This window comes from Lolium perenne, chromosome 4 (assembly GCF_019359855.2).
Source record: "Lolium perenne isolate Kyuss_39 chromosome 4, Kyuss_2.0, whole genome shotgun sequence".
Classification (NCBI taxonomy): domain Eukaryota; kingdom Viridiplantae; phylum Streptophyta; class Magnoliopsida; order Poales; family Poaceae; genus Lolium; species Lolium perenne.
The window spans coordinates 266726693-266747360 of record NC_067247.2 but is presented as its reverse complement, the minus strand read 5'-3'; the positions used below and the strand labels follow the sequence as shown (position 1 = coordinate 266747360).

Here is a 20668-nt window from a genome sequence, read left to right as displayed (position 1 = left end):
GGCGGCGCCTCGTGGCCCCACTTCCTTTCCCCTTCGGTCTTCTGGAAGCTTCGTGCAAAAATAGGACCCTGGGCGTTGATTTCGTCCAATTCCGAGAATATTTCTTTACTAGGATTTCTGAAACCAAAAACAGCAGAAAACAGCAACTGGCTCTTCGGCATCTCGTTAATAGGTTAGTGCCGGAAAATGCATAAATACGACATATAATGTGTATAAAACATGTAGATATCATCAATAATGTGGCATGGAACATAAGAAATTATCGATACGTCGGAGACGTATCAGCATCCCCAAGCTTAGTTCTGCTCGTCCCGGCAGTAAACGATAACAAAGATAATTTCTGGAGTGACATGCCATCATAACCTTGATCATACTATTGTAAGCATATGTAATGAATGCAGCGATCAAAACAAAGGTAATGACATGAGTAAACAAATGAATCATAAAGCAAAGACTTTTCATGAATAGTACTTCAAGACAAGCATCAATAAGTCTTGCATAAGAGTTAACTCATAAAGCAATAAATTAAAGTAAAGGTATTGAAGCAACACAAAGGAAGATTAAGTTTCAGCGGTTGCTTTCAACTTATAACATGTATATCTCATGGATATTGTCAATGTAAAGTAATATAACAAATGCAATATGCAAGTATGTAGGAATCAATGCACAGTTCACACAAGTGTTTGCTTCTTGAGGTGATAAGAGATAGGTGAACTGACTCAACATAAAAGTAAAAGATTGGTCCTTCAAAGAGGAAAGCATCGATTGCTATATTTGTGCTAGAGCTTTTATTTTGAAAACATGAAACATTTTTTGTCAACGGTAGTAATAAAGCATATGAGTTATGTAAATTATATCTTACAAGTTGCAAGCCTCATGCATAGTGTACTAATAGTGCCCGCACCTTGTCCTAATTAGCTTGGACTACCGGGATCATCGCAATACACATGTTTTAACCAAGTGTCACAAAGGGGTACCTCCATGCCGCCTGTACAAAGGTCTAAGGAGAAAGCTCGCATTTTGGATTTCTCGCTTTTGATTATTCTCAACTTAGACATCCATACCGGGCAACATGGACAACAGATAATGGACTCCTCTTTATTGCATAAGCATGTGGCAACAATTAGTGTTCTCATATGAAATTGAGGATATATGTCCAAAACTGAAACTTCCACCATGATTCATGGCTTTAGTTAGCGGCCCAATGTTCTTCTCTAACAATATGCATGCTCTAACCATTAAGTGGTAGATCTCTCTTACTTCAGACAAGACGGACATGCATAGCAACTCACATGATATTCAACAAAGAGTAGTTGATGGCGTCCCCAGAAGCATGGTTATCGCACAACAAGCAACTTAATAAGAGATAAAGTGCATAAGTACATATTCAATACCACAATAGTTTTTAAGGCTATTTTGTCCCATGAGCTATATATTGCAAAGGCGAATGATGGAAATTTAAAGGTAGCACTCAAGCAATTTACTTTGGAATGGCGGAGAAATACCATGTAGTAGGTAGGTATGGTGGACAGAAATGGCATAGTGGTTGGCTCGAGGATTTGGATGCATGAGAAGTATTCCCTCTCGATACAAAGTTTAGGCTAGCAAGGTTATTTGAAACAAACACAAGGATGAACCGGTGCAGCAAAACTCACATAAAAGACATATTGTAAACATTATAAGACTCTACACCGTCTTCCTTGTTGTTCAAAACTCAATACTAGAAATTATCTAGACTTTAGAGAGACCAAATATGCAAACCAAATTTTAGCAAGCTCTATGTATTTCTTCATTAATGGGTGCAAAGTATATGATGCAAGAGCTTAAACATGAGCACAACAATTGCCAAGTATCAAATTATTCAAGACATTTTAGAATTACTACATGTAGCATTTCCCGATTCCAACCATATAACAATTTAACGAAGAAGATTCAACCTTCGCCATGAATACTATGAGTAAAGCCTAAGGACATATTTGTCCATATGCAACAGCGGAGCGTGTCTCTCTCCCACACAATGAATGCTAGGATCCATTTTATTCAAACAAAAACAAAAACAAAAACAAACCGACGCTCCAAGCAAAGTACATAAGATGTGACTGAATAAAAATATAGTTTCAGGGGAGGAACCTGATGATGTTGTCGATGAAGAAGGGGATGCCTTGGGCATCCCCAAGCTTAGACGCTTGAGTCTTCTTAAAATATGCAGGGGTGAACCACCGGGGCATCCCCAAGCTTAGAGCTTTCACTCCTCTTGATCTTATTGCATCATTTCCCTCTCTTGATCCTTGAAAACTTCCTCCACACCAAACTCGAAACAACTCATTAGAGGGTTAGTGCACAATAAAAATTAACATGTTCAGAGGTGACATAATCATTCTTAACACTTCCGGACATTGCATAAAGCTTTGGACATTAATGGATCAAAGAAATTCATCCAACATAGCAAAAGAGGTAATGCGAAATAAAAGGCAGAATCTGTCAAAACAGAACAGTTCGTAAAGACGAATTTTAAAATGGCACCAGACTTGCTCAAATGAAAATTCTCAAATTGAATGAAAGTTGGATCACGCACGTAAATTGGCATATTTTTCTGAGCTACCTACAGAGAGGCAGGTCGAAATTCGTGACAAAGAAAGAAATCAGAATCGCTGTGATAATCCAAATCTAGTATGAACCTTACTGTCAAAGACTTTTCTTGGCACAACAAAACACAAAACTAAGATAAGGAGAGGTTGCTACAGTAGTAAACAACTTCCAAGACTCAAATATAAAACAAAAATACTGTAGTAAAAACATGGGTTGTCTCCCATAAGCGCTTTTCTTTAACGCCTTTCAGCTAGGCGCAGAAAGTGTATATCAAGTGTTGTCGAAAGATGATGCATCTTCAGCGGGGTTTGGAGTTTTCTCAACCATGCATAGTATATTGGATACATAAGTTTCAGCGGCTCCCTTTTCATTAGTCTTGGGCTTGCTACTCTCATCAAACAAATTTTCAGGAACAAGCCAAGCATAGTTATTTTCTAGCGCTTCATTCATCGCTAGGAGCTTACATGGTATTGGTGCTTTGATCTCCCCACCATCATTAATATTATTAGTGTACCTTACTCTCTCCATGTCCATCTTTTCAAGGATACTAACAAAATTGGTATAAGAACCAAGCATCTTATATTTAATAAAGACCTTTCTAGCCTCTCTTGCTATACTACCAAATTCTCTAAGAAGGGTTTCTAAAACAAAATCTTTCTTTTCCCCTTCTTCCATATCACCGAGTGTAAGAAACATGTGTTGGATTATAGGATTGAGATTAACAAATTTAGTTTCCAACATGCGAACAAAAGCAGCAGCAATTTCATAAGTAGGAGCAAGTTCTACCAAGTGTCTATCTTCAAAATCTTCAACGGTACTAACATGATTGAAAAATTCTTCTATATTATTTCTCCCAACTATAGACCCACGTCCTACCGGTATGTCTTTTACGGTAAAATTAAAAGGAAACATGTTGAAATAAGTAAAGCAAATATAAGTAACTAATTTTTTTGTGTTTTTGATATAGAGTGCAAGACAGTAAATAAAGTAAAGCTAGCAACTAATTTTTTTGTATTTTGATATAATGCAGCAAACAAAGTAGTAAATAAAATAAAGCAAGACAAAAACAAAGTAAAGAGATTGGATTGTGGAGACTCCCCTTGCAGCGTGTCTTGATCTCCCCGGCAACGGCGCCAGAAAACAGTCTTGATGCGCGTGAAACACACGTCCGTTGGGAACCCCAAGAGGAAGGTATGATGCGCACAGCAACAAGTTTTCCCTCAGAAAGAAACCAAGGTTTATCGAACCAGGAGGAGCCAAGAAGCACGTTGAAGGTTGATGGCGGCGAGATGTAGTGCGGCGCAACACCAGAGATTCCGGCGCCAACGTGAAACCTGCACAACACAACCAAAGTACTTTGCCCCAACGAAACAGTGAGGTTGTCAATCTCACCGGCTTGCTGTAACAAAGGATTAACCGTATTGTATGGAAGATGATTGTTTGCAGAAAACAGTAAAGAACAAGTATTGCAGTAGATTGTATGCGATGTAAAGAATAGGACCGGGGTCCACAGTTCACTAGAGGTGTCTCTCCCATAAGATAAATAGCATGTTGGGTGAACAAATTACAGTCGGGCAATTGACAAATAGAGAGGGCATAACAATGCACATACATGATATGATAAGTATTGTGAGATTTAATTGGGCATTACGACAAAGTACATAGACCGCTATCCAGCATGCATCTATGCTTAAAAATTCCACCTTCAGGTTATCATCCGAACCCCTTCCAGTATTAAGTTGCAAAACAACAGACAATTGCATTAAGTATGGTGCGTAATGTAATCAATAACTACATCCTCGGACATAGCATCAATGTTTTATCCCTAGTGGCAACAGCACATCCACAATCTTAGAACTTTCTGTCACTGTCCCAGATTTAATGGAGGCATGAACCCACTATCGAGCATAAATACTCCCTCTTGGAGTTAAGAGCAAAAACTTGGCCAGAGCCTCTACTAATAACGGAGAGCATGCAAGATCATAAACAACACATAGGTAATAGATTGATAATTAACATAACATAGTATTCTCTATCCATCGGATCCCGACAAACACAACATATAGCATTATAGATAGATGATCTTGATCATGTTAGGCAGCTCACAAGATCCAACAATGAAGCACATAAGGAGAAGACGACCATCTAGCTACTGCTATGGACCCATAGTCCAGGGGTGAACTACTCACTCATCACTCCGGAGGCGATCATGGCGATGAAGAGTCCTCCGGGAGATGATTCCCCTCTCCGGCAGGGTGCCGGAGGTGATCTCCAGAATCCCCCGAGATGGGATTGGCGGCGGCGGCGTCTCAGTAAGGTTTTCCGTATCGTGGCTCTCGGTACTGGGGGTTTCGCGACTGAGGCTTTAAGTAGGCGGAAGGGCAACGCGGGGGGGCACACGAGGGCCCCACACACCAGGGCCGCGCGGCCTAGGGCTGGGCCGCGCCGCCCTGTTGTGGCGGCGCCTCGTGGCCCCACTTCCTTTCCCCTTCGGTCTTCCGGAAGCTTCGTGCAAAAATAGGACCCTGGGCGTTGATTTCGTCCAATTCCGAGAATATTTCTTTACTAGGATTTCTGAAACCAAAAACAATGACAAAGAATCGGCTCTTCGGCATCTCGTTAATAGGTTAGTGCCAGAAAATGCATAAATACGACATATAATGTGTATAAAACATGTAGATATCATCAATAATGTGGCATGGAACATAAGAAATTATCGATACGTCGGAGACGTATCATTCACCCAACATCTATTTATCTTATGGGAGAGACACCACTAGTGAACTGTGGACCCCGGTCCTATTCTTTACATCTGAAATACAATCTACTACAATACTTGTTCTTTACTGTTCTTCGCAAACAATCATCTTCCACACAATACGGTTAATCCTTTGTTCACAGCAAGCCGGTGAGATTGACAACCTCACTGTTACGTTGGGGCAAAGTACTTTGGTTGTGTTGTGCAGGTTCCACGTTGGCGCCGGAATCCCAGGTGTTGTGCCGCACTACACTTCGCCGCCATCAACCTTCAACGTGCTTCTTGGCTCCTCCTGGTTCGATAAACCTTGGTTTCTTTCTGAGGGAAAACTTGCTACTGTCTGCATCACACCTTCCTCTTGGGGTTCCCAACGAACGTGTGTTAATTGCACGCATCATCTATCCAAGGCATGGTGGGGGAGGCGATATTGACTGCATGTCATGTCCTAAACCGTGTCCCCACAAAGAACAAAACCATTACCCCGTTTGAGGAATGGGAAAGGAAAAGGTTGAAACTCTCTTACCTACGAACCTGGGGCTGTATGGCGAAAGTAAATGTGCCAATACCTAAGAAGCGCAAGCTTGGACCAAAAACCGTGGATTGTGTTCTTCTGGGATATGCATTTCATAGTATTGGCTACAGATTTTTGATAGTAAAATCTGAGGTATCCGACATGCATGTTGGTACAATTATGGAGTTGAATGATGCGACTTTCTTTGAGGACATCTTTCCTATGAAAGAAACGTCTAGCTCATCAATTCAGGAGATGCCCAGTTCATCTACTCAGAAATTATTTCCTGAACCTACCATGGCTATAGAACACTTTGATAATCCTGTGGAGGATGACAATGAAGCTCCCAAAAGGAGCAAGAGACAGAGGACTGCAAAGTCCTTTGGACATGATTTCATTGTGTACCTCGTGGATGATACTCCCACTTCTATTTCAGAAGCCTATGCATCTCTGGATGCTGACTACTGGAAGGAAGCTGTCCGTAGCGAGATGGATTCCATCTTAGCTAATGGAACTTGGGAAATTACTGATCGTCCTTATGGGTGCAAACCTGTAGGATGTAAATGGGTGTTCAAGAAAAAGCTTAGGCTTGATGGTACTATTAAAAAGTACAAGGCACGTCTTGTGGCCAAGGGTTATATATACCCAGGAAGAAGGTGAAGATTTCTTTGATACATACTCACCTGTTGCCAGATTGACCACCATTCGAGTGCTACTATCCCTGGCTGCCTCACATGGTCTTCTCGTCCATCAAATGGATGTTAAGACTGCTTTCCTAAATGGAGAGCTTGAAGAGGAAATTTATATGGAGCAGCCTGATGGATTTGTAGTAGATGGTCAAGAAGGAAAGGTGTGTAAATTACTGAAGTCTTTGTATGGGCTTAAGCAAGCGCCTAGGCAGTGGCATGAGAAGTTTGAAAGAACTTTAACCGCTGAAGGCTTTGTTGTAAACGAAGCTGATAAGTGTGTATACTATCATCATGGTGGGGGCGAGGGAGTTATTCTTTGTCTCTATGTCGATGACATATTGATATTTGGGACCAACCTTACTGTGCTTAAGGAGGCCAAGGAGTTCCTATCTCGTTGTTTTGATATGAAGGACTTGGGAGTAGCTGATGTGATCTTAAACATCAAGCTGCTGAAGGATGACGATGGTGGGATTACATTGCTTCAATCCAACTATGTGGAAAAGATCCTGAGTCGCTTCGGGTATAGCGACTGCAAATCTTCTCCAACGCCTTATGATCCTAGTGTGATAATTCGTAAGAATAAAAGAATTGCTAGAGATCAATTGCAATATTCGCAGATCATTGGCTCGCTTATGTATTTAGCCAGCGCCACGAGGCCTGACATCTCCTTTGCTGTAAGTAAACTCAGCCGTTTTGTGTCTAGACCTGGAGATGTTCATTGGCATGCTCTTGAGAGAGTTTTGCGCTATTTGAAAGGCACTGCGAGTTATGGCATTCACTATACTGGGTATCCAAGGGTACTTGAGGGTTATAGTGATGCAAAGTGGATATCTGATGCTGATGAGACTAAGGCCACAAGTGGTTATTTGTTTACACTTGGAGGTGGCGCTGTTTCCTGGAAGTCTTGCAAGCAGACCATCATTACGAGGTCAACTATGGAAGCAGAACTCACAGCATTAGACACAGCCACTGTTGAAGCAGAGTGGATTCGTGAGCTCTTGATGGACTTACCTGTGGTTGAGAAACCAATACCCGCTATTCCTATGAACTGTGATAATCAAACTGTGATCTTCAAAGTAAACAGTTCTAAGGATAATATGAAGCCATCAAGGCATGTGAAGAGGAGGCTGAAAACTGTCAGGAAAATGAGAAACTCCGGAGTTATAGCGTTGGATTATATCCATACGTCTAGAAACCTGGCAGACCCCTTCACAAAGGGACTATCACGAAATGTGATAGAAAATGCATCGAGGGAGATGGGTATGAGACCCACACTATGAGCTGCCCACGGTGGTAACCAACTCTATGTGATCGTTGATCCCGTGAATTAGAACTGGGAGACAAGCTGTTGGGCAGCTGGGAGGAGAGTATATATCCCTATAGCAATTTTACCACTCCGTAAGATGCAATACTCTCCTAATCTGCATCGCAGGTTGATAATTATCTTAATGTGTTCTAAGTGGCTTATTTTAGCAGAGATATTGTCCTGCAGAACATCTTTTGAAGAACACACCTATATGAGTCTGATTGTTAAACGTCGCAATCTATGAGAGTTGGGTGCTTTCTAGTAAACTCATGAAAGGCCCTGGAGTATGACGTATAAGCTCCAAACCGCGAGGAAGCCTCGCGGCAGCCTAGTATCGGTCTAGGCTTTGTATGAAGCTAGTGCGCAGAAAAATTGTAGTTCAAGGCTTAGTCCACTATCCAAGTTGCAATCTAGTGTAATTTGAAGCTTTAAGTGGAAGTTCAACTTAACAGTCTCCACGACATACCGGTATATAAAACAACGTTCTGGAAACTTATTGATGACATGTGCTAATGAGAGTTTGTGGGGGATTGCTGAAATTTTGGGCATTTGGCCTTTGGCCCATGGCCCATTATCAAATTCTGAAACTCACATGGCCCATTCCAAAAATCAGTGGCAGCACTAGTGGGGGCTGAAGTTTAGTCCAACATTGCTAGTTGGAAGAGAGTTGGAGTGGTATATAAGGTGGGTTGTTCTAGTCCTAGTAAGTGAGTGAGAAGAGAGAGAGAGCCCTCGCGCACTCCTCCTCCTCCGCCGCCCGCCACGCCTCGCCTCGCCTCGACACGTCACGACGCGCCGCGGGTTGCGGGAATCTCGCCGAGTCGAGCTTATCTTTTTGTTGTTTGGGAAATTAATTGTGTAATCAATTTTGATTCATTAACGGACGTGTTACTTAGCCGTTTTGCCTTCCGGTTTTTCTGGATCGTGGCTGTGCTGACTCGGACGTGGGCTGTGCCCCACGACCTTCCCGAACCGCACTACATAAGACCCTGCGCAACCCTAGTCGCGAAGATTAGACGCATACGTGACTACCTGTTTCCAGTTCATTGCGCCGCCGCCTTCGTCTTCCTCATCCCGTCCGTCGGCGTGCACCGACTGCCGGGATAGTAGGCCTCCGGAACCCTGCCTCTCTTGAACCTGTACGGGTGAGGGGCAATCAGGTTTTTGGGGAGCGCTCCAGCGCGACTACTGGCATCACGACGTCGTCATCGTACGACGAGTTCCTCCATACCGACAACTTCTTCCCCAGCGACTTCTTCGACAACCTCAACATGGGCGACAACGACGCTGCTGCGAAGTATGTGATCTTGTCGTTTCTCTTTCAGTTTCTGTTAGAGTTTCTTCTTCTATTTTATGTGGTAGATGCGATCAGTTTGTCTTGTTTAGATGTAATCTGTTCATCTATCTTACTAGACTGCACGTTTAGTTTATTTGTTTACATAGTCATGATTTATCAATTACTTGTGCGGATTATTTCATATGGATATTTACTTATATATTCAACACGCCCTGCCAAAAGTCAGCTAGCAACACCTTCAGAAGTGATTTATTTCTCCTACTGGTCGATTAAACCTTGGTTTCTAACTGAGGTAAAACTTGCTAATATGCTCATCATACCTTCCTCTTGGGGTTCCCCAACGGTGTGCTCTGCACTCATCAAGCTAATTTTCTGGCCCCGTTGCTAGGGAGAAAGAGGATTTCTGCAAGGGGAGTCTCCCATCTCCAATCTCTTTACTTTGTTATTGTTTTGCTTAGTTTATTTTACTTTGTCTTGTCTGCTTCTTTATATCAAAAACACAAAAAAAATTAGTATCTATTATAGCTTTTATTTTTGTTGCTCCGTTTTAATCTTGCTAAAATGAGTACTCGTGAGAACACTAAGTTGTGTGACTTTACTAGCACGAATAACAATGATTTTATTTGTACACCATTGCTCCACCTGTTCCTGAAGCGGCTTTTATAAAATTAAACATGCTTTGTTAAACCTTGTTATGAGAGAGAGCAGTTTTCTGATGCTAGTACTAATGATGTTGCTTCTCACCTTAATAACCAGTCCGCCCCCGCGCACGAGAGGACGAGGAGTCCTCGCCGGCGCCCGCGCCGACCAGGCTTTGCCTGGTCACGCCCCCTGGCGGCGGCGAGGGGGTGGCACGGTAGTGTTTCTCCCGGCCGCCACACGGGGGCGACACGGGAGAGGGGCCGGACAAATAGTCCTTTCTAGTAGCTATTGATATGTGGACAAGATTGAAAATTTTGGACACTATACAATACTCAATTCAAGTTGATAGATCTGGCTCGGTTGTGCTAGAGCATTTGTTGCGCAGAGAGGAAACTATGGTCCCAGGATATGCTAATATCAATTTTCAGAAACTTATCATTGTCACATGTTGGTACTTGTGGTGGATCCGACGGCAACGAACTCATGGTGACGAAGTGCCACCGCCTTTTAAATGCATGATATCTATATTCACACCGAATTCGGTCTGCAGTTCACAAGAAAAAGAGACAATGTTCGGAGGTTAAATGGAGTAAGCCAGACCCGCGTCAAGTTAAACTTAATGCAGATGCCTCCTTCCATGCTGATTGCAATGCAGGTGTTGTTGCGGCAATTATCTGGGATTTCCAAGGTAGTTTCGTAGCGGCTAGATACTCCTTTATATCACATGTGGCCTCAGCGAGCCTAGCAGAAGCAATTGCAATGAGAGAGGGATTACCACTTGCTAATGATATGGGATGCAATGATCTTATAGCCGAATGTGATTCATCGGAGACAATTGAAGCATGCATGGGGGAGCAAAACTGGTGGAATGATTCTTCTATAATTTTCGCTGATATTCTCGATCTAGCAAATACAATCGACAAAGTTAGTCTCATCTACTGTCCGAGGGAAGCAAACAAGGTGGCCCATGAGTTAGCTAAGTTTAGGTATTCTAATAATCAATCTTGTAATCGGGTCAATTAATCTTTGAGCAACAAGTTCAGACACACTGAAAGGTTTTTAATGAGACGTCTTGCTAGTTTAATATATTATGGTTTAAAAAAACTATTCAATCCGCGACGCCGAGGACGCTGTCCCTTTGGGCTTTTAGCCAATTATTTGGTCGATAGTGGGGTGTGATGGTGAGCCCATTTGCATGTGCTTTATTGCTTATCATCCATAGCACACACGCACGCACAATCTTTCTCCTTCCTTTTCCTTCTTTACAAAGATAAACTAATTCAGGATTTCAGGTAGTTGCATTTCAGTGTATCGATCCAAAGATCATGCAGCAAGAAGAGCAATCTTTCAGTAACTGCCATTGAATTGGAAATTGTAACGGCTGCGGATGCATTTTTTTGTGCCTTGTAGTAGTATCTATCATCACTATTAAGTGTTGCTTTCAGCAAACACTAAATTTGGTAACTACCTTTGTCTCAGTAGCACCAAACCTACAACTATACATACTGGATCCACAATCCATCTCTTTCGAACACACGCACAAGCAGAGCTAGCACACATGATTGTCATGCAGTTGCCCTATATAGTATACGATGCTTCTGTTATCAGATTCAGATTTCAGGGGCTGCAGTTTTGGCTCCCGGGTCCAGATAGACCTATTATCTGGACCATCACTTCGTGCATCAAGATTGTTAATTCAGTCAGAATTGAATGAGCTACCTGCAGCAAAAATTGGAGAATACAGTGTTGGTCTGGCATACAGTCGTACGCAGGGCCCACCGCATGTGGTGTGACAGCAACGCGATCACGACGGTGAAGAAACCTGAAGGAGACGGAGGTCTGAGAGCAACGACGTGGACCAGCAGAACAGGACTCTGATGGATACCTAGACCACAGTAAATATTGTCGTAAACCAGCGGCGCGTGGGTTCTGGATCTGACGTGTAAAACTAATTTCGCCCCAGCAAAGGGCGAGGAGGCTGCCAGATTGCTCTCCAAGAACACCGGCTCTTGAAAGACTTGAAGAAGGTTTGGTCTCCAGCGGATCGAGCAGCCCGTAGGCAGACGGCGGGAGCTGTAACAGCGTCGATGACGGCACGGAGATCACAACTTCACTGGCGGGCAAGACGGACTTCCCCTGGATCAGTGAGCAGGTTCCTGTGAGCTTATCTTCCGCGACCTTTAACAGTCGTGTTTTCCTCCATTTTCAGTTTATCTTTGTACAAGGGGCAACAGGGGCTGCTTGCGATTGGTACATCGGCGGGAGAAGAAGGCAAGTACAGCCATGTCGGTCGGTTGAGCCAGATCAATAGGTGTTGGGCATCGTGCATGTTGTAGTCAGTGTGGGTGAACAAGAAGCTGACAGCCAAAGCCGGCTCCACACTGTCAACTCGAAACCAGAAATGGGCCGATTCCAAATTCCATCCATGGTGTAGTCAGCTGCGCTCTGAATTTGACTTGAATCGTATGGTTAGACCAAAACAAAGAGAGATTAGTTAGTTGGGGCTTGGTGTGTTGGGGTGGCAGACAAACAAATCTGTCGAGTTTCGGCAGAGCACATAGGGAAATTCGCAAGTTCAGTTCGAAACTTGTAAGGTATATATGGCCTTGTGGATACATCATACTACATGCATTAACAGTATGTCTAGTTTCTTCAGAGCACATAATTTGTGTGCTGCGATGGACTTGTTGGGTACAGAGATTAATGGCCTGGGCATGGGGTGGTTCAGTTCTTCGATCGGTACAGGAAAGCTCCTTCCATCATGTACTATTTGAGCTAGACGGTACTGCACGCATTGAATATATCTGACAAAATAGGATGCACACTGCTCAGAAAGATGATACAACACAGAATACATGTGTTTTACAAGTCAGAAATACGGTGGATGTGATTGGTCTAGAAAACAGGAGCATCTGCACCCCAGAGCCGAAACGAATTTCCGATTCAGATATATGTATAACATGCGTCCATACTCGGTAGGTGATGAGTGCATGCCATTGCTATGTTGGTGTGGGAGTGAGATCATGAAACTGTCGTTGCAGTATTGCAGCAATCCATATCATTTGAGCATCTGATGCTCTGAATCACCAGTGTAACTTTACAACAAGAACTGGCCAGTAGTTAATAGTTATAATTCTAAACTTATCTAGGATAGGATTGTTTAGAGGAATCCTTGGAATAAACTTAAGCTTGATCCCGGATCACACATCCTAGAGTTATCTCTTAAACTACTGCCCTATATCGATCAGTCCATGAATCATACCATTACTATCAGTGAAATTCAGTGATGGAGTAGTCTGCTTCCCACTAGCATTGGTGCCAACAGATCGGGGTATTCTTCCTCCACTTTGTAATCATGCAAGAGGAATCACCTAGCACTAAGCCACATCCGTGTTGATCTTACACTATCTAGTCTACATTAATTAAGTTGACCCCAAATCTTGCTATATTATCTGACATAATTTCAAACTAATGGGTCATACTGTATTTATTTTGAACGAAAATAAATTTCTGCTATTTATTTGTAAATCAGTTGTGTCCAATCTCACGTACGTGTCAATGCATGGCTGATAGATAAAACGTACGTCACCATATCTGTTGCATTGCATCGTATCACCGGCCGTTGCTACATCATTCTGCTCTGTCACGTACTTTCTTCCTTCCCAGAGCAAACCCAATTTTGCTCTGCTCGCTAAGTGATCATTTCACCATGAATCCATCCTCGTCACCACCTCATCCGCAGCAGCTGCAAGAGCAAGATCATGATCAAGATAGATGCCCGACAAAGAAGTCCGTCTGGGCGGCGGCGGCGGCGCGCGCGGTGGCCGGCGAGGCGCGGGCTCAGCGCGGCATCGCACTGCCGCTGATCGCCATGAACCTGACCTGGTTCGCCAAGCAGGCCGTGACCACCGCCTTCCTCGGCCGGCTTGGCGACCTGGAGCTGGCCGCCGGCACGCTCGGCTTCAGCTTCGCCAACGCCACGGGGTTCGCCGTGCTCACGGGCCTTTGCGGCGCCATGGACCCCATCTGCGGCCAGGCGCACGGCGCCGGGAACGTGGCGCTGCTCCGCAAGACGCTGCTCATGGCCGTCGCCATGCTCCTCGCCGTCTCCGTCCCGATCGCGATCCTCTGGCTCCACGTTGACGCCGTGCTCCTACGCGTCTTCGGCCAGCAGCTGGATATTGCGGTGGTGGCACGGAGGTACGTGGTGTGCCTCCTTCCGGACCTCGCCGTCGCCTCCGTCCTCGGCCCGCTCAAGGCGTACCTGAGCTCGCAGGAGGTGACGCTCCCCACGCTCTTCGCCTCCGCCGTAGGGCTTGCCGCCCACATACCGCTCACTGTGTGGCTGTCAAGAACCAGGGGCGTCGGGGGCGCCGCAGCCGCCGTCTGGCTCAGCGACCTCGCCACCGCCGCCGTGCTCGCCGCCTACGTCCTCTTCCTCGCGAAGAAGCACGATGGCAAGGCGGAGGCGCCACCGTGCGGGCGGTGGTGGTGGCCAGAGAAGGCGGCGGCGACGGAGTGGATGCGGCTGATCCGTCTGGCCGTGCCGTGCTGTCTGAACACGTGCCTCGAGTGGTGGTGCTACGAGATCCTGGTCCTACTGACCGGCCGCCTGCCCGACGCCCGGCGCGCGGTGGCGGTGATCGCGGTCACGCTCAACTTCGACTACCTCCTCTTCGCCGCCATGCTCTCCCTCTCTGTCAGCGCCTCCGTGCGCGTCTCCAACTCCCTCGGCGCAGGCGATGCCTCGGCCGCACGCCGCGCAGCCGTGGTCTCCATTGCCTTCTCCGTCCTCGCGGGCGCCGTCGGAGGCGCGCTGATGCTGGCCTTGCGGCAGCAGTGGGCGCGGCTGTACACGCGCGGTGCTGAGGTGCGGGATGGCGTGGCGAAGGCGATGAGGGTGATGGCGGCGCTCGAGGTGGTGAACTTCCCGCTGAACGTGTGCGGCGGCATCGTGCGGGGCACGGCGAGGCCGGCCGTGGGCATGTACGCCGTGCTCGGCGGCTTTTACCTGGTGGCGCTGCCTGTGGGCGTGGCGCTGGGATTCAGGGCCCGGCGAGGGATCGAGGGGCTATTGGCCGGATTCATCGTCGGCGCGGCGGCGAGTTTGGCGGTGCTGGTCGTGGTGATCGCGCGCATGGACTGGAAGGCCGAGGCGGACAAGGCGCGTGTGCGAGTCGCCGTTGCTACCGTCCAAGATGACCTCGGCTCGGGCAAGGAGAAGGCATCATCCGGGAATACCGGCGACGTTTGATCATAACTTCATCAATAGCTGCATACTCGACTGAATTTCGTACAGTATAAAAGATGAAACTTCGGAAATTTTGTTATGAATCGGCAAATAATTTGTGTCTGAAGAAGCTGATCAGTAATTAATTTGTCCGAGTCTGCCAATTAACTCCAGTGGTTTACTCACTCGGGTACCTGTACTAGAGGAAAAATAACATAAACCAAAAACGTTCCAGTGTACCATCACGAAGATGGGAAAATTTTGAATGCTAAAATAAGTGTAGCACTCTCATTTTCACCCCGATCACAAGTAGTCCCTTCATATCGGTTTATTAGGGCTCCAGGTATTTTATAAAAAAAGACTTGTTAGCTTGGTCAGCAAAATGAGATATACTACAGTACTTCGATTTCAATGAATAAGACTTATATTATTCTGAGAAGTCAAACCACATAAGGTTTGACCAAGAATTTTCAAAAAATTATCAACAAGCAAAATACAAAAACAATATCATTAGCTACATCATGAAATATATTTTCATATGACATCTCTTGAATATCGTATTTATTTATTGATAGATTTTTCTTGGTCAGGCATGAATTTCCAAAAAAGTAAGCTTTATTCATTAAACTTTAGGGAGCATTTCACATAATTATACCGTTGGAAACTTTTTATAAATATAAATCCAATGATATAATATTTGTGTCATATATCTCATATTTTATTGACTAAATTCATGGTCAAAGTTTTTCCCTTAAAATACGTGAATGCCTAATAATTAGTATGGAGGGAGTACACATATTATGTTCCACAAATTCACATGGATATGTCCATAAACAATACCTACATGAGTGATTTTATCCTAATTTTTCAAAACTACATTTATTGCTAAGTTATAGAAAATGTTTTGATACATTTGCAAATGTTGATGCCGTACCAAAGATAAGACTAGAAAAAGAATTCTAAGAGAATTATGCTCTGCCCTGAGAAAACAGCTATACTGTACTTGTTTCCTCGGCAGCTAGCAGCACAAGAGCGAGGTAGGTCATCGGGATTATCACGATGTGCTGTTAAGCTAAGACGGAACATGCTATGCATGAGCATGACGGTGTTTTTCTTTCTATCAGACTTACCACATGCATGACGGAATGTCTCCAACCTAATGATCTGGCCCATCAAGTAACTGCTTACCAGCCCGGTCCAACATGCTCAACCTAGGCTTAAGACCCTTAGACTGGGCCTTATCTCGATTGGGCTGATTCCGTTATGCTAATTGTTCTTCTTTTTCTGCACGCGATTTCTCCGGAATCTCTAGAAAAATACCGACCTTCGCGAAGATAATCGTACTCGTGTTTCTCTCTCGATTTGCTTGGAAAATCAATGAAATCTTGTACGCTGCTCCTTGCGGCATCAAACTTTCGCACTGCCCGAAAGAATTACATGCTAGGCTAGGCCCATTCTTTTCCACGATGGTGTTTTTTACGGGAGAACGTATATGTCGACCTGGTTGGAGTGTACGTCCAGCCACACACTCCAAGTCCGTATGTTGGGCCGGTGTAGTTTATTTTTCTTTTTTCCTTTTTCTGTTTAGTTTCAGATTGAGTCGCAGGTAGACCCAATTTGCCTCTCAATACAGGAATGTTTCTCTCACGCCTGAAGTGGCTGGGCGTAAGGACTCAAGAAAAGCTCGAGACTCGTGAGTGGCTCGAGATCGACTTATCTTTTAGTTTGAGTTGAGATCCACCCGAAAATGAAATGATCCGAGTACGAGGTTGCTGCGATGAGAGGTATTCCTTACAAGAATCTTCTTACAACTGCGTCTCACCAAAGATTTGGGAGGTAACACCACTTTGAGCTCTCTTATCTCTTTTAGATTTTGCATTGTATTTTATTTGTCTTGTTTTAAGTATTTGTTTGCTTTTTTTTGCTTGTTAGTTCTTTTTCCTAAAAATTGAAAAACGCATAAAAAGTAGTAGTAACTATCTTCTGACAATCATGGAGAGAAGAACTTATTGGCTTTTTATTGTGAATTTTTTTCCTCAAGATAATGATATGCCTATTGAGTCTTTTGACATTGATCCTACAGTAGTAAAAGCCATTTATGAACATTGCTTTTAGAGAAGATCTGATGATTTCCCTATGGAGCGTTTAAAAAGATTCAATGAAAAGTGCAAAACCCTTAATGTGAGGAACACGAATGATAATATAATCAAAGTTAAACTTTTTCCTTATTCTCTTGGTGGTAAAGCTTTAGATTGGATTTTAAAATGGCCACTTGGGAAATTTTGCTCTTGATTTAATTTTAAAGCTGCCTTTGTAGAAAGATTTGGATCTTCTGAAATAGTAAGCCATATTAGAGAAACAATTACTTCCTTTAAGCAAAATAAAAATGAATTACTAGTAAATGCTTGGGAAAGATTTAGAGGGCTTGCATATGGAATATAAAACGGATTCAAGGATTGGATGCTAACATACTTGTTCTATATTGGCTTGGGAAGCACCTCTAAAATGTATCTTGATAATCAAAGTGGCGGTAGCTCATGAATTTAACAGCCCAAAATGATTTTGTGATATTAAATGGTTTCCTCATACAAGTAAAAATTATAGGAAGTCTTGAAAAATCTAAAGTTCATGAAGATGATTTTGATGATAGACATGAAATTTTTGAGCTATACAATAGGGTAAAGAAAATTGAAGAAGTTAAAATGCTTAGTGAAGTTAGGGAACCACTCTTGGATCTTGATAAACGAAGCTTACATGAATTGATTTTTGTACTTGAGAAATTTGCTAAAGATCCCACTATTAATGTTAATCAAGTTGGTTTTGGTTCTTATATTGCTAACTATATCATTAAAGAAAAGATTCAGAGATACAATAATGAGGCTATGAACCACCTAAGCCCGGGGATGCGTGGATCCCCAAGATTTTAATATCTATTGACAAAGAAACACATCATGCCAATCTAGATTTATGATCTAGTATTTCTATCATATCAAAAGAGCTATATGAATTACTTAATCTAAAAAATATGGAAAAATGCTCTATTGATTTATTACTTGCTGATGGTTCAACCAAAAAGGCGTTAGACAAATTAAATGATGTAATGGTTGAATTGCATATGACATATGTACATGTTGATTTCATTGTTATGGACATAAGGAGAAATACCTCTAGTACTATAATCTTTGGAAGACCTTTTCTAAGAATAACAGGAGCTATCATTGATTCTAAAGAAGGGAATGTCAAGTTTCAATTCTCACACAAAAAGTGTATGGAGCACTTTCCAAGGAAGAAGGAGGTAGCATTCATGTTACCACATAATTTCCATGACACTTGAATCAAGTAAGTAAGCCTAACTATATGGCTATAAAAAATCGTTTTACGGAGGCAACCCGAGATGTTTTTATATTTAGTTTTTATTTTGCATGATAGCTGTAGAATTTTAGTTTTCTTTTATTTTACTCTCTGGTTTTAAATAAAGTATCAAGTTTTTACTCATTTGGATGTTCAAAGTTGCAAATATAATATGGAGTTGCTGACTTCGACGCTGCATTTTTTGGTGCACGATTTTTGTATTTTTTTTGGTAACTCCTAAAATCTTTATAAACTCACAGCAGCTGCAACTTTTCATATTATATATGACGTAAATTGGCTAAATTTTCTGAGGTATCTAAGTCGTGCCAAAAATTTAGTTTTGTTGCACCAAAAATTCTGGATAGATTCTGCTTACTTTGTTAGATTCATTCTTTTGAGTATCAACATGATTTTTACTTGGAAGTTTTGATAAGGTAGAACATTATGTGCTCTCTGGTTCATGAAGATATAATTTTATTCGTGAGTTAAATAGCAGAAAGCGTGATTTCTTTGGACCTCTAACATCACCCCATAGAAAATAATGGGCATAAAAGTTTGTGTTGAAATTTTTCACAGGGATGGAGGAATATCACACTAAGATGATTCAAGTATGATGAATATCATAAGCTTGGGGATGTGCATGACACCCACTGGAATCATTCAAAACTCCTGGTTTGAGCACCTCTAAACTCTATTTTTTGATAAACATAGAATTTTCGCAAAAAATTGAAGCATCCTTATTTTATATGCGTCTGGTTTTTTTAATTAGAGGACCATCATATTGAGTGTTTATAATGCATGTGAATGAGATACTGGACCAAACTCTTTATCTCTGAATGTTCAAATTAAAATCAGTTGCATTCTTATAAAAGAAAAGGAGGAATGCCTAAAAGCTAAAATTTATTTTGTGTATGGTATTTCTAGTTTCACATGCTCTATTGAGTGATGATTTGTTATGTGCCATATTAAGTGCTACTTCTTACTAGTATACACAGATATTTAATTTTAAGTATCATTGAATGATGATGAATGAATAGTCTATGAATACTATTGCATGCTTTTAGACCTCTTGCTAGCCAAAAGATTTGAATTCTTGCACAAGCATAGACTTGTTTCCAAGCTCAACTAAAATCCAATGTCTATCATACCTACCTATATAGAACCTGCTATTCCAAGTACAATGTTTGTGATTTATCTCCAACCTTTTCAAAATATCCTCTTTGTGTAATTTAAAGCTCCTAAGAAAGTAAGGTTTGGTAGGAAAATACCACTATGCATGTTGTTGGTTTGACTGATTATGAGTAATGAGCTAGACCGTAACCATGTTTTCTGGGGAAGTATTTCAACATTGCATTTTTTGGGTATCGTACCCTGCGTTGATCATCATTTATTTTGTTTTTTTATGGCTATCTCTTGTGGAATGAATGGAGGTTATTTTAAGCCAGTAGGCATACACTGTTAGAGAAGAGCAATGGGCCGTTAACCGAAGCCATGCCTAATCATGGTGGAAGTTTCACCAACGAGCATCCTCAATAGTAAGAGTGACAAAAGTAAGAGAAAACGTGTTGTGAAAAAAAAAGTGGAAAAGGAAAACAAAAGAAAAGAAAAGAAACGGTATGAGTAAAAAGTGAGAGAGAGTTAGAGAGGATGCAAGACGTCTGTTGTTCATGTTGTTCAAGAAAATGAGGCAACACTTACTTATAAGAGGTCAAACTCATGGCATAGTGATGGGATTCGTAGCATAGAAGACAAAAAAATTCCTACCGCAAGAACGAATAACAAGCCAAGATCCATTCTAGAAGATGGTAGCAACGAGAATATCATGAGACTAACCCTCGAAGATTTAGAAAGTCTACGAGATTAGATCTCGTTGTTGCTGTAGTCAATCACTTGCCGCTTTCGAAAGCGCGTAGAAGATCTTGACGGTGCCACAGACGGGCAGCACCTCCGTACTCGGTCACACGTACGGTGTTGATGATGACGTCCTTCTCCCCGTTCCAGCGGGCAGCGGATGTAGTAGATCCTCCTCGGAATCCCAACAGCACGACGGCGTGGTGGCGGTGGTGGTGGAGAACTCCGGCAGGGCTTCGCCTAAGCGCTATGGGAGTAGTATGAGGAGGGGAGAGGCTAGGGTTTGGGAGAGGGGGGCTGCTTGGGCGCCGGCCATGGGGAGCCCTAGGTGGTGCGTCCAACTTGTGTAGGCTGCCCCTCCCTCTCCTTCTCATTATATAGGTGGAACCCCAAGGGTTTGCCCAAATTCTTCGAATAAGACCCCAATTCAAAAACTGCCATATG

General features: G+C 43.0%; 1 protein-coding gene across 1 annotated transcript; it reads left to right on the top strand.

The window, feature by feature from the left end:
• Positions 1–13352: 13352 nt before the first annotated feature.
• Positions 13353–15190, top strand: LOC127331571 (protein DETOXIFICATION 56). The gene has a single exon (XM_051357743.2). The coding sequence runs from the start codon at positions 13502–13504 to the stop codon at positions 15044–15046; it is 1545 nt and encodes a 514-aa protein (XP_051213703.1). The 5' UTR covers positions 13353–13501; the 3' UTR covers positions 15047–15190.
• Positions 15191–20668: the final 5478 nt, after the last annotated feature.

Coding starts and splice junctions, on each gene's coding strand:
- LOC127331571 (XM_051357743.2), top strand. CDS start 13,502: ATGAATCCATCCTCGTCACCACCTCATCCGCAGCAGCTGCAAGAGCAA.